This window comes from Zerene cesonia, chromosome 8, assembly GCF_012273895.1.
Source record: "Zerene cesonia ecotype Mississippi chromosome 8, Zerene_cesonia_1.1, whole genome shotgun sequence".
NCBI lineage: Eukaryota > Metazoa > Arthropoda > Insecta > Lepidoptera > Pieridae > Zerene > Zerene cesonia.
Window position 1 is genome coordinate 7,444,777 of NC_052109.1, and position 15,481 is coordinate 7,460,257.

Here is a 15,481-nt window from a genome sequence, read left to right on the forward strand (position 1 = left end):
AGTGCTTGTGTTTCAAACCTCAGCCCTAATCGTTGGGGGGCCAAATCCGTGTACCTACTAAGGAGATCCGATTTCATTTCGTCGCATCATCTTCGTGAGCGTCCTACGAGTCCTGGGCCGTGGTCCAGGTGGTCTCACCCTTCATCACGAATTCACCTCATCGAGTCGAATCATTGTGTGCCGAATCCACGTTGGAATGTTCCCGCCAAGGCCGAGCGTCGCCTTAGTGTTATCGGTCGCCCACGCGTTGTTGCAGTAAGTCTACAGCCATTGTTTTGTCTAGCGAATTAAGTTATCTGTATTCGTTTTATTCCGTACCTTTTTTTAACACACATAGTGTATGTATGAATAACGTCCGTCGTACTTTACCTACCGTATTAATGTAATTATGCCAAAAGTGCCGAAATTTGAGGACGGCAAACTTCACGTAGATATTCCTGAATTAGATCAAGGTGCTAGCGACACGGGTAAATCCCCGTCGAACTCTCCTCGCGTAACAAGACAAACCACAGCTGCCCTCGCCATGGCAGAATTAGACATTAATATCCTTTTTAAATTTATAAAACCCTACAATGGCGATAGGGAAACTCTGAATTCATTTATAGTAAATTGTAACAACGCATACGAATATGCGTCAGAGACTCAAAAACCAATTTTATTTAAATATATTTTGAGCCAGCTGAGTGGCAAGGCCGAAATAGCGTGCTCCATTAAAGAATTCGGGGCGTGGGACCAATTAAAGGAATTTCTAAAAACGCAATTTAGTCAAAGGAAACATTATTCTCATCTGTTAACCGAGCTTCAAGAGAGTAGACAAGGTGCACAGGAAACGGTCAGCCAGTATGCGCTGCGAGTTGAAACCAATCTCTCGCAGTTGCTTACTGAGATAGTTTTGTCTACCACTAAGGCCAAAGAGCTCCCTGGGCGAACAGCAGCAATGGAGGATCTTGCCCTCCATCATTTCCTAATGGGGTTGTACCCAAGGATCTCCAATATTGTTAGGTGTAAATCCCCTAAAACTCTTAATGAAGCCACGAATCTCGCCATTTCTGAGGAGCGCATCCAACAAACGTTATACAAACGCCCTCAGAATGAGCACAAGCCTGGTAATAACGATAATAGTGCTAGATTTAGATCCTCAAGACCAACTAGTAGTGTTGCCCCTAACTCATTCCGGGGACCTAGGACACCTGGGCAATCTCAAAACGCCCATAATCCTTTTTGTCGATATTGTAAACTCCCAGGGCACGACATCTCCCAATGTAGGAAACGCGAGTATAATAACAACCGTTTCAAGCTCCAACAACATCCTTCGCCTAGAGTAAATTATGTAGATCCGCAGATGTACCTACCGCAGAACGAAGCCGACGCTTCACCGGATGTAGTCGAGTCCTCACCCGATCCTTTAAACGAATAAAGGTCTCGCCCCAGTGTTGCACGAGACAACGTCCCAAAGTCGACACTACCCTATGTGCTCAACGCCCGTCTAATTTCTACTCTTCCATACCCAAGGCCAACCAACAGGGTAACCAGCCCCAAACAGACGGCCCATCCAAATCCATTGTATCCAAGGCCAACCGACAGGGTAACCAGCCCCAAACTGACGGCCCATCCAAATCCATTGTATCCAAGGCCAACCGACAGGGTAACCAGCCCCAAACCGACGACCCTTCCAAATCCAACCTGTCACTCTGCCTTCCATTAACATCCGCTGCTGAAGAAGCTAATACACCTCTCGTATTTGAAATTAATTTAGACACTACCAAACGTTTATTACCTCATGTCCTGCTAGAATCATCCATATCCGACATTCCTTTAGCCTTGTTAGTCGACTCAGGTTCAGCCATTTGTTTAATCAAACAATCCAGCATATCCAAAACTCAGAAACTTATAAAAGAAAAGATCAAGCTTAAGGGAATTGATCCGGGTGACGAAACAACGTTAACTGAAGGCCATTTTCAACTTCATCTCAAATTAAGTAAAGATAAATCTACGAAATTTAAATTTCATGTTATTAAAGAAATTAATTTGCCTTACGACGGTATTATAGGTACAGATTTTTTAACAGCCTTTGGTTGCAAAATTGACTATACACATGACATTTTAAGAATAAATAACTTTGATGTCAAGTTACATTTCGTTGACCCTTTCTTTGTGATTCCAGCACGTACCGAGACTGTAATTGAATGTTCCATTCGTAATAATAATAATCTTTCTGAAGGCGTTATCTTAGATCAACACTTATCTAAGAATTTATTAATCGCTAATTGTATAGTTAAAGTTAAGGAAAATAATCGTGTAAATTTAACAGTTGCGAATACTTCAGACAGACCGATCACAGTGAAATCAAGTTTAGACCTCGATATTGTACCCTTGCATTTAGTAGCTTTCCAGATGGACAAGAATAATCGTGATATATCCGCGCGGACTAGAGAGGTAGTTAGTTTATTAAGAATCGATCATTTAAACACGGAGGAATCCGATTCCTTAATAGAATTATGTAGCCGATATATAGACATTTTTCATTTACCTGATGACCATCTAACTCATACAACAGCCTTAGACCATAAAATCCAAACTTCCACTGATGTCCCAGTCCATACTAAATCTTATCGTTTCCCGGAGTGCCACAAGAAGGAGGTTGAAACTCAGATCGAAAAAATGCTCGATCAGGGCATTATCGAACCGTCTCGCTCACCTTGGAGTTCGCCGATATGGGTGGTACCCAAGAAGGCGGACTCACTTGGTCGTCCGCAATGGAGGGTTGTAATCGATTACCGTAAATTAAATAATATAACCATTGGTGAAACATACCCTATACCCCAAATCAATGAAATCCTTGACCAATTAGGGAAGAGTAAATATTTTTCAACATTAGATTTATGCTCTGGCTTCCATCAGATACTCATGTCCCCAGCGGACGCGCCAAAGACCGCTTTTTCCGTCCCTCAAGGACACTTCCAGTTTAATAGAATGCCATTTGGGCTTAAAAATGCCCCATCGACTTTCCAAAAGCTCATGAACAATTGCCTCTCCGGGCTTCAAGGTAACAGGTGTTTTGTTTACTTAGACGACATCGTCATCTATTCATATGATTTGAAAACTCATATCGATAATCTACAAGTCGTTTTTAACAGACTTAGATCTTTTAATCTTAAGCTTCAGCCCGATAAGTGCCAATTTCTTCGGAAGGAGGTAACTTATTTGGGACATGTTATAGGAGAAGAAGGTGTTCGGCCAAACCCCGATAAGGTAAAATCCGTTGTAGAGTTCCCAATTCCCAAATCTCAAAAAGATATAAAGTCCTTTTTAGGATTAGTATCATATTATCGTCGTTTTATTCCTCAATTCTCCAAGATAGCAAAACCCTTAACCTCACTTTTGAAGAAGGATGTTCCTTTCAAATGGATAGATGAACATGAGCTGGCATTCGAAACCCTAAAAAATAAACTCGTGAGCGCTCCCATACTTACCTACCCTGATTTTACCCAACCATTCATTCTAACTTGTGACGCTTCTAGTTTTGCCATCTCTGCGATCCTTTCCCAAGGTCGTATCGGCCAAGATCGTCCGATCGCCTTTGCTTCACGAAGTCTTAATAAAGCAGAAAATAACTATAGCGTAACGGAGAAGGAGTGCTTAGCAATAGTGTTCGGAACCAAAGTTTTTAGGCCTTATCTTTATGGACATCGATTTACAATCGTAACAGATCACAAACCGTTGCAATGGTTATTTAATTGCAAGGATCCTGGATCCCGTTTAGTTCGCTGGCGTCTTAAGTTAGAGGAATTTGAGTACGACATTCAATATAAGAAAGGTAAAATTAATGTTAATGCAGATGCTTTATCAAGGTATCCCGTGAATCCTGTACAGCCCGAGGATCCATTATGTCCTCATCCCAACAATACTGATACTGATGCTAATGTAGAACCTCCTCCCGCTCTAGATGGTGATCTAATGGATTTACTTATAAGTCCGCCTTCCTTCAATCCTGACGAAATCAACTTACCTTTTTCCCCGCCTAATCTCGATGACATTACGTCTATACCCTTACTAGATCCTCCCGTCCTTGAACTGCCCACTCAATCAGCAGCACCACCTTCTAGTGATCTCGAGGCTATACCTATTGGACAACCAACAATAGAACCTTCTCCCCAGCCCTCGACTAGCGCATATCCAGACTTACCTGTCGATGACTATTCCACATGCTTAAAAGCATTATCAAATAAAGATAGAACTTTCAACACCAAAATAGAAGAACACAACGGAAGTCTTATGAAGTCCCCTACGAAAGTAATCTTAGTTCCTATCTCCATCGATTTAGATGAATCGAATCCATATTTACAAGAAATTATAAGTAATCCCGAAATTTACAATCAGTTACACCAATCCGAAAGAGAGCTTTTCTCATTCCAAAAGGTTGACTTAAATAATAAAACATTTTACTTACTTTTCATCAAGGTACATCATTTCGACGAGACCTCTTATCCCGAAATCTTCATCACCCTGAGAACAATCAGAGATCATCTCGTAGTACTCGAAAACGTTGACGAAATATCTATATCCGATTTGAGAAACCCTTTTGATAAGCATTCATTTCCTAAAATCTATAATATCCTTCTGTACCTTTTCCATAATACATATATTACCATCCGAATCTATCATAATAACATCATATATCCTACCCCTACTGAAATCAAGAAAATATTGTATGATAACCATGATATCCCGATAGCCGGTCACTTAGGCTCAACACGCATGTTTAGCAGAATAAAAGAAACTTATTACTGGAAGGGCATGCGCGGCGATATCGAATCCTATGTAAAGGCCTGTAAGGCATGCCAAGAGAATAAGGCCCTTCGAAAGGTAAACCGTGCACCTATGCAGATTACAAGTACCTCGACGCAACCTTGCGAGAGAGTTTCACTTGATATAGTCGGCCCTTTACCCGAATCCGGTCCAGCTAAACTAAAGTACATCCTCACTGTGCAAGATGATCTAACAAAATTTTCCTCTGCATACCCTATTCGCTCTACTAATGCCTATGAAACAAGTGAGTGCCTCCTTCATTATATATCTATCTTCGGTATTCCTAAATATATTCTGACCGACCAGGGTACTAACTTTACTTCCGATCTTTTTAAAGAAACTTGCAAATTCCTTAAAATCAAGAACCTATGGTCGTCGCCATATCATCCTCAGACACAGGGCGCGTTAGAGCGCAGTCACTCAACCCTAAAGGAATACCTTAAGTCATACGTAAATGAGCAGCAAGATAATTGGCCCAGATATGTTTATACTGCAATGCACGCGTATAATACTAACGTCCATTCTACAACACATTTTTCTCCCCATGAGTTGATGTTCGGTAACAAACCAATTCTACCTAACTCCATCTTTTCTGAAGAACCAGGTACCACATACTCAGATTATATTCGCATGCTTCAGCATAGGTTAAAACATTGTAGAGAAAAAGCCCTAGAGTTTATAAGACGTTCAAAGGAAACATCTAAAAATTATTATGATTCACGTACTCGTCCTATCACTTATAAGATCGGTGATTTTGTTTATCTTAAAAATCATTTACGTTCAAGAAAAGCTCTATCGCCCGTCTGGAAAGGGCCATACAAGGTCATAAAAGTTAATGGCAACAATACACTCACCTTATTAATAAACAGGCGTCACGTGAAACATCATTTTGATGAGGTTAAATTAGCCAGTATTCCACCTGACTCTAACTAAACCACCTAATTAAATAATTAAGTTAGGTAAACTATTATTTAAGATATAATATAGTAATCGATAAATCTCTACAGTGCTGTCAACGGTCATCAAAATCTTGTTCGTCAGATCACCTCGAGTCCAGGGATATATTTTGATCCAATTGGCGGATTAAAGATCAACACCGGGTACTTAGATATTGTCACGCCTATTGATATATCGCACATAGAGCCACATATAAAACATATAAATTCAGTTCTAGGCACAATTAGATATCTCTGTAATCAAGCGCAATTCGAAATTATTGATAATCCCGAATGTCATAGTACTTTAGAACCATTGACTATAAGGTACCATGATTTAATTACGGAATACTCTTCCATATCGCATCTAACCGGTGCAAATAAACATAAACGCTCCCCTTGGTTGGGCGGAGTCGGTACTCTATCAAAAATTATTTTCGGCACTTTAAATGAAGACGACGCCATAAGATATGATAATGCTATTCGCAATAGCGAAGACAATACAAAGAGACTAGCTTCATTAATGAAAGAGAATATATTGATTACCTCTTCCTCACTATCAAAATTTAATGATACATTACACAAAATAAAAATTAATGAAGCAAGGCTCAATGATGCTATTGACGAACTCTCTGTAAAGCTGAGGAATATAACCAAAATAACTGAAAATATAAACATCGAATCTAAAATAAATTCAATCTTGAGTAGTCTAGAAGCTTCTATGTTAACCTTGTCGTTTCAACTTGCTGATATTACAAATGCAATTATTCTAAGTAGTCAAAATATTTTGCACCCTTCTGTTTTACCTCCCACTCAGCTTTACCTAGAACTCGTCGATAATTACCGATACTTACCTGTAGACTATAAGTTACCTGTATCCTTAGAGCTAAGTAATGTTCATATTCTAATGAATTTGTCTAGAGTTATATGTTATAGTTTATACAATAAGATAATATTCATATTGAAGATACCCTTAGTGTCTCCAAATAACTTTAATTTGTATCGAAGCATAGCTTTGCCGACACCGTATATGAATAGTAAATCCGCTGCATTTAGTTTTGTCCTTCCAAATTCAAAGTACATAGCTGTAACATCCGATAAATCAGAATATTGTAAGCTAGATACTCTAACCAATTGTAAGAATATCAATGATAATAATTACCTGTGTGATGTCTTGAATATTTTCTCATCTATGGCAAATCCTTGTTGTGAAAGTGAAATCTTACTGAACACTGTTAATAAAATGCCTGATACGTGTCAAACAGAGTTTATTCATGGAAAACTAGATATCTGGAAAACCCTCGAAAATAATAACTGGCTATTCATCCAATCTCACAATAATAAGTTATTCATAGAATGCCCCCAACAGACTGTCATTGAAGAGAATATTTATGGCATCGGAATCGTTCATGTTCCCCGAAATTGTAAAGCATTTTGTAAAAGCACAAAGTTAATTCCTAAATCCAATGAAATTTACTATGTTAATTTCACGAATAGTCCGGCATTAACTGATTTTCATATTAATAATGACTCATGCTGTAATTTAGATAAGTTCATGAGTAGAATGGATAACGAGTCTCCACTTGAATTAGTAAATATCGATCTGGACGCTTTCACCGAAGAGACCAAAAATAGATTGAAAACAATCTCGGCGGCCTCAGACAAAATTATTAATCAAAATCCAATTATTAAATATGGAACTCATTATTCAATCCTGCTTTCTCTAGTATTAGTATTAATGTTTTTATTTTGTATTTTTAAAATTTATAAATTAATGAAATTACGCGGCCTGACCTTGACCTTAACAAAGACTCCTGTAGAAAATCCTTCAGACTCACCTGTGACCATAGAAATTCCTAACGAACCTGAAATCATCCCATCTCCCAGTATTAGAAGAAATCTCTGAAATTTCTAAACTTCAAGAAATTATCCCTGAAGTTTAGTCTCACCCCGGGAGGTGTTATATCCCGATCCTGTTAGTAGTATTGCTTATCCCCTTCCTTTCCTGTCCTGTCAGCATTTATCCCTTGATCAGACTAAGTCCCTATACAGTCAGTCCACTCCCAACTCTCGTACGGAACGGTTGTCGCTAAATTTATAAATTAATTGTATAAGTTCATTTCTTCGAATAAATATTATTTTTTAAAAAGAGATTTTTATTATCTCGTATAACAGTACGAATAAATAACTACGCAGTACATTGCATTCTATAATGTAACTTAACTGGTTATAACAGCTTTGTAACAGCTTAACTGGTTAAAACCTTATTACTTATTAGGGCCCTATTAACGTGTGGATCGCTAGTGTTATTAAATTTATGAAAAATTAATGAATTAATCAATGAATGTTTTATTTAAGACACCCTTATTAAATAGTTTTAAATATTTGCCTTTGTAAGATTCTGTATACAAAAGGTTAAACGAGCCCTAATGATAAGACTTAGTTGTCCATCTGTCTGTCTGTTTGTCTGTCTCTATGTCTGCCCATCTATTCAACCGTCCGTCACCTGACCGTATTTAATAAACTGTGATAGTTAGGCAATTGAAATTTGTTTGTTTGTTTCTTTGAACGCGCTTATCTCAGAAATTACTGCACCGATTCAAAAAAAATGTCACCTTTGGCTCCTAATTAATTATATGGTTTCTGTTATGTGCATGATCCCTGTGTGCCAGGATGATATAATTATTAACAGATAAAGGAAATATCTAATGCAAAATTGCTGTGACCATTTTGATAAAGCTTTTTAGAACCTAAGATTCTTGAAAAATGCCCTCGCCAAATGCTCTACGAAGCAAACTATCTCAAAGTAATATTGCTTATAATTCCTTTGGCAGAGAACTCTCTAAAGGTTTTATTAGAAAATGCCTAGAAGGCATATTTTGAAATAAAGGAGATTTCTTGGTTCATGCATTTGCGATTTTTACATGTTTCAACCGAGTGCGCATACGAATAATAATGTTCTTCAATCAGTAATATAATATAATACAGTAATATAATAAAGAGGAAACTTTTGTATTTTTTGTATGTTTGTAACGTTTTCACACAAAACCACTGGACCGATTTCAAAAATTCTTCACCTCTCTTCTTCACCATTAGAAAGCTAAAACACACACAACAGCTAGTACTATATATTTATATTGTAAATTTAATTTTCACTATGTTTTATTATTTAAATGTTTTACATAAACTGACTGCAATGTTACGAACTGGAAAATGTTATTTAAATATTACTGGTTTTTAAGTAACTCTATATAACTCCCACTCTGCACTACACCACAGATAATATAATACTATTGTAACGTGGCGGTTGATAAATAAAAGATCCGAGAAATATAATGATCGATTTTATTCGACAATCAAAAGGCGCAATGATACAAGTGTCAAAGACTCAAAGTGACAACAGATAAAATATGAAATGAAAACGATTTATTATCTGTGTTTATACTTCACAACTATATTAGTCACTATTATTTCCATTTCTTCATGTATGTACTGTATCTTTGTAATTAGATGATCGATCAAAGTTAAGTGAACCATACTGTGAAGCAACGTATATTTTATGGTATCAATATTCAGAGGGACCGATCTATTGTTCATGTTTTCAGAAATGAGCATGGAGGGCGAATTTGAATAAATAATATAATTTATCTGCTTATTTATCTTAATATATATAAATCTCGTGTCACAATGTTTGTTTTCAATGGACTCCTAAACCACTTAACCGATTATAATAAAATTCGCACACCATGTGCAGTTCGATCCGATCAGAGATAGGATAGTTTATATTATTTCAATTACGATAAATGACTACCCGGGCGGAGCCGGGCGTGCAGCTAGTTTATTTATAAAACAATTGTATTAACAAAAAAACTAAACCGCTTTCATATTGTAAGACTGAACGAAATTTAAATTGGGACCATATGTCAGGCACCATATTGCATATAAAAAGAATCACACAAATCGATTCATCCAGTAAAAAGTTATGAGATGGTAAATCGATAACCTCCTCTTTTAAGAAGTCGGTGATAACATGACCTAAACAAGGGCATAGACTATTAGATGCCGGAAAAAAAACTAATCTGGAATTGAGTATAACTTCATACATAATATCGGACATCCTACTAATATTATAAATGCGAAAGTTTGAGGATGGATGTATGTGTATGTGTATGTATGTTTGTTACTCCCTCACACAAAAACTACTAAACCGATTGCAATAAAATTTGGTACGTAGATGGATAACTGGAATAACACATACATACTAATATTATAAATGCGAAAGTTTATAAGGATATGTGTGTGTTTGTTGCTTTTTCACGCAAAAACTACTAAACCGATTGCAATGAAATTTGGTACGTAGATAGCTGGATAACTGGTGTAACACATAGGCAACTTTTTATGCCGATATTGCTACGGGATACAGACTTACGCGGGTGAAACCGCGGGGCGCAGCTAGTAAAAGCGAACCATTATTACTATTTAAAGACCCAATACAATAACTGCAGTAGGTATCAAAAAAATCTCATTTTCAAACCTCACAACTAACGGAGTCGGAGTGAACCAAACGATCGTTGTAAACTTTATTGGAGCCAAGCCAAGATGCTGCTAAATTAGTATCAAACTTCCCTGCTAATATTTATTTTACTCATGTTCCTTGCTGTATAACGATGTACATGCATAAGTTAAATATAAGAGTACTGAACAAACTTCTGTATTGGGTTGTGACGTAGAATTTTAGCGGTTTTAATCTTTTTCGATAATTATTAACTTCATATATAAAATCCTCTTACAAAAAATCTATGTGTAAAATCTACCATCATCAGACCATAATTTATGCTATTACTCTAGGGACTCGCATCTGATAAAATCCTACTCCTGCAATATTATAAATGCGAAAGTTTGTAAGGATATGTGTGTGTTTGTTGCTCTTTCACGCAAAAACTGCTGAACCGATTGCAATGAAATTTGGTACGTAGACAGCTGGACAAATGGAATAACATATAGGCAACTTTTTATCCCGATATTCCTATGGGATACGGACTTACGCGGATGAAACTGTGGGGCGCAGCTAGTCTATGATAAACTTAAATCATTTTCTAAAAAATCTATGCGATGGAGGCTGTTTTTTGTAAATTAGATATTTAACTCGAACCACCAAACAACGCTTTGGATGTATAAAACGTTCAGTCAAAAGTAAACCTTATATTTCTAAGTTTTGAGTTTTATTTCGATTATTTAAAGTCAATATAAGATTATTAAGTAGAAAATACATTACTCAATAAACATAGTTTGGAAAACTGAAAAAAACACACTGATAGAATCAGTAAATTTTTCTCACTTTGATCTTATTTGGAATACGTACGTAAGGAAACTATTTTAAGATTCTTCGCCTAGTATTACAAACAGAAATTACATTTGCAGATTCCTGTATGACGGACTTATTTTCAAGCTGTCATACTAATAAAAAATATTTAACCATAGATCACCAGCTAGCCATCTGAACTTAGAATTTTATTCGCAGCATTTCTAAAGCCTCTAACAAGAATCCGGTAGCCACTTCCGATAATAATTCTTTTGGGTCAAGGTATAGCGGCTTTTATTACAAAAATCGAACTCTATTTTTCAACCGACTTCAAAAAAGTGGAGATTATCAATTCGAAATTTTTCGTTTTCGTTTTGTGCGTTTGTTATCTCAGAGCTTTCGACTAGTTGAACCGTCTCTTTTTACTTGAATGCTTTGAAAATAGCTCTAAATATCTTTTATAAAATAAATAAATATCTTCTTCTATATTCGAAACCGCAGTATACATTTATTTCAAAATTCTTTATGCCCAAATACACACACATTTACCGGTATATACATAGATATTTACCGGTCATTGTCTTCATGATATCAATATAGTAGATATGGTCATATAATATATAATCCATTATCACCCTTATCATAACCTGTCCTCAGTAATTCAGGACAAAGCAATACCGGTAAGGTAGCCGTAAGATTTATTGCGGCATCTGTTATAAACAGGTAGGTAATAACCTCGTTCAATGAACTGTCTCGCAGATATAACTAGTGTTCATATAATCTTTAATTAGTGCTTCAGTGTTTAACTTTTTCAACCTCGAGAATTTTACGGTAACATTGCAAAAACCTAAACCTTTAAGTTGTCAGAATTAGATTAGCTGTCAAATTGAATAGAAACATCATGGGATACACCAGCTTTGAAATAAAAAGAATTATAAAAATCGGTTCACCTAATAAAAAGTTATGAGGCAACAAACACAAAAAACAGTCGATTTGATAACCTCCTCCTTTTTGTAGTCGGTTAAAAAGTTAATTTCCACGGCCCGTAGACGACCATTCATATGATTTACATTTTAATGTCATCACTGTTATAATAAATGTGCAAAATTTAAAGAACCATAAGGTATAATTTTCCACATGACATTACGTACGTTCAGCATACTCTATTAATGAGAGGTAAACATCGATTTAGAAAGAAAGAAAGAAACATTTATTTATCAGGGATAGTACAACACACTTATGAAAAAAAAACAAATAAAAAGTAAAAATAAAATAGATGAGTACATAGATATAAAATTACACAACAAAAGAAGAATAGCATCAGATATTAAGAGTGTGCCATAGAGACCCTGACGAAAAGGAGACAATCAGCGTATGCTGTAATGTTAAGCACATTGACAGCGCTGTTTTTCAGTGCCCCCTTTATAATCTAAGGTTATGAGTGGCGACGCAAGGGGCAACAGAAAATTTTAAATGTTTAAGTCTTTATTCACTTTCGTACATAATTTGAAATATCTCTTCCACGTCGTGTTGATTGTAACAAAAAAATTAAATAATTCAACTAAAAACACTACTAATGTCCCTGTGGGGCTGGGGGAGATACCATTGCCAGTTCAAACTTCTACATATCCGTTTATAAATCCCAAACACAAAAACAGAATCTTCAACTTTTTGTTTTTAGGGACCAAATATTAGGGCAATAATTTCTTGTCAAACACAAATATAACATCAGTTGGTTGAAAACCCACACTGTTATGGAGTAACAAAAAAAATACGAAAGACTTAAGAAACTTTTTTTAAAATGTTGTTTCCTTCGTTTTGGGGAACGTTCTTGAAAAAGATTAAAGTACGCACACTACTTGTGTATAAATATATGCAATCATCACTGCGTTGTATAAAGTCGTTTCCCAGGTCTGACCCTGTGTATCTATCTATGTACGCTTAGATCTTTAAAACTTCACAAAGGATTTTGATGGTTTTTTTTTATAGATAGCGATTCAACAGGAACGTTCATATGTATATTAACATAAAACTACTCCGAATATAACGCGGCGAAACCGCTAACAAAAGCAAGTAGTCATTATATAAAAATACTTCGGCAATCGATAGCAGTATGATGTAAATGCTTAATTCAATTACATCGCTGATTGCATGAAGCCCTCCACATTGTTACTGTGCATAACATACGCACGAGGCTTTGCTCGTGGATTATTTAATACTAGCTGTCCGCCCCGGTTTCGCCCGTGGTAAGTATATAGCCTATGTCACTCAGTGAAGTTGCAGCCTTCGAAAGGTGAAAGAATTCTTGAAATCGATCCGGTAATTTTTGCATCAAAACGTTACAAACATGCGAAAAAATACAATTGTTTCTTCTTTATAATATTAGTGTAGAAAAACAAGACGCTGTGTGGAACCCTATTGTTTAGATATATTCTCTAGCAGAAATATATACATAGTATTATAATAAAATACTATTGTTATTGTAAAACGATTAGAGATATGAGATTCATTATGTTTTCGACATAACTGAAATACCATAAATAAAATAGAAAGAAACAAAATACATTTATTCACAATAAAGACCTCAAGTCCTCAAACTAAAATAATTAATTGAACACGGATTAATCGTGTAACAAACAATACAATAAAAAATCAAACAGACAAGCAAAAACTATACATAATTATATTTAACACAAAACTCCGCCCTCAAATTGTCAAAACTAGAGCAAAATATTTAAAAGACACACGGGAGTCACCCCGGGAGGCTTTCAAATATATAAAGAATCATCAGAATTAGTTTACCCAGAAAAAAGTTACGAGGTAATAAACACAAAAACAATTAATAACGCCCTCGCTTTTTTGAATTTGGTTAAAAATATTCTTCATAATCAACGTAATATCCCACTCATATCATAAACGCTAAAGCTTGTAGGTAGTGTATGGATGTTTGATACTCTTTCACACAAAAACAGCTTATCGTATCCGTTTGAAATTTGGTACAGTGTTAGATTAGTCCAGATTAGCGTATAGGTGACCACGGTACTACGCGAGTGACGCCTCAGGTTACAGCTAGTCCTAATCCTACTAATACTATCCTACTAATATTATAAATGCGAAAGTTTGTAAGGATGTGTGTGTGTTTGTTGCTCTTTTACGCAAAAACTACAGAAACGATTGCAATGAAATTTGGTACGTAGACAGCTGGACAACTGGAATAACATATAGGCAATATTATTATTGCGATATTCCTACGGGATACGGATTTACGCGGGTGAAACCGCGGGGCGCAGCTAGTGTTAAATAAATAAATAATAATAAATCTTTATTTATTTAGTAGCTTTTACATTATGAATTTTAACATTATAAATAAATGAAAAATCGATGTAGCAATTCTTGTGAGTTGTGACTTTCCTTCAAATCAAACGATAAGAAAAATGTAGAACTTAATATAACACGAGTATTATAAAAATAATAACAAAAAAGGCAGAAACCTTGCCGCTCAATATTATTATAATCTTTTTAATTTAATTAAAACACTTATAAGGTACGTTTAAGGTACATTGTTTTAAGACGTTTATTAATCTCCTGATTATGATATACCATTGCGATTATTATGCCTTATATTTTCTTCAACAATATGAAACTATTAATAGAAAATGTATGAAAGAAACGGATTTTATGCTTAAATTTTAAAATGTCTGAGATAATAATAATAATGTATATATACAATAGAAACAAAAATGTCATACATCGAAAAAGATCATGGATGGCTTTAATTATTCATTTTTTAAGTTATACCTACATTATTATGTTATCTGTGGTAATACGTTCTGTCTTTAATGAAAGTAATACCACAGATAACATAATGCTATATACTTTCTTATGTTACTTCTTGATAGAGCCGCATTTTTGACTTTAAAACGTAATCAAAATTTGCATACAAAGTTAGTCCAGGAACATAGACTATCTTTATAACCTAGCCAGCGCTGAGCCAAGCGGTCACAAAATTGCGGCACTCGTTCTGTTTTTATCGTTTTGAATTATGGATGTTTAACTGCACTGGTTTTTATGGTGCCGGTAAGCAAACATACGTCATATGGTATAAAACATTCTCACATATTTACCACCTTTTATATTATTTATAGGTCAATTGTACTTAACGCAACAATGAAAACAAAAAACAAAATTTCAAGAAAAGTCTTTAACAAGTTTTCATTTCGATCGCTCACGTTAGTAGTTTAGTCTTATATGACAAAACTTGAAGAAATGCAATGTCAGTTTTTTTTTTTTTCTTCCATTATTCTAATAAGCATGTTGTTTTTCCTTCCCCGTTTAACTGTCATTTTTTTACCAAAAACGAAAATAAAACCTCTTTACACAACGTATGAAGAAAGAAAAGAAAAAAAAGTTTAATTTTCGATTGTTTCGCAGTTTC

At 35.5% G+C, this 15,481-nt stretch overlaps 1 protein-coding gene across 1 annotated transcript; it reads left to right on the forward strand.

The window, feature by feature from the left end:
• The first annotated feature begins 2,103 nt into the window (after positions 1-2,103).
• On the forward strand, positions 2,104-6,323 carry LOC119828829. Its single transcript, XM_038351114.1, has one exon. The coding sequence runs from the start codon at positions 2,395-2,397 to the stop codon at positions 5,740-5,742; it is 3,348 nt and encodes a 1,115-aa protein (XP_038207042.1). The 5' UTR covers positions 2,104-2,394; the 3' UTR covers positions 5,743-6,323.
• The last annotated feature ends 9,158 nt before the right edge of the window (positions 6,324-15,481 follow it).

Excerpts from the sequence above, each read along its gene's own strand:
- LOC119828829 (XM_038351114.1), top strand. The coding sequence starts at position 2,395 with ATGGACAAGAATAATCGTGATATATCCGCGCGGACTAGAGAGGTAGTT.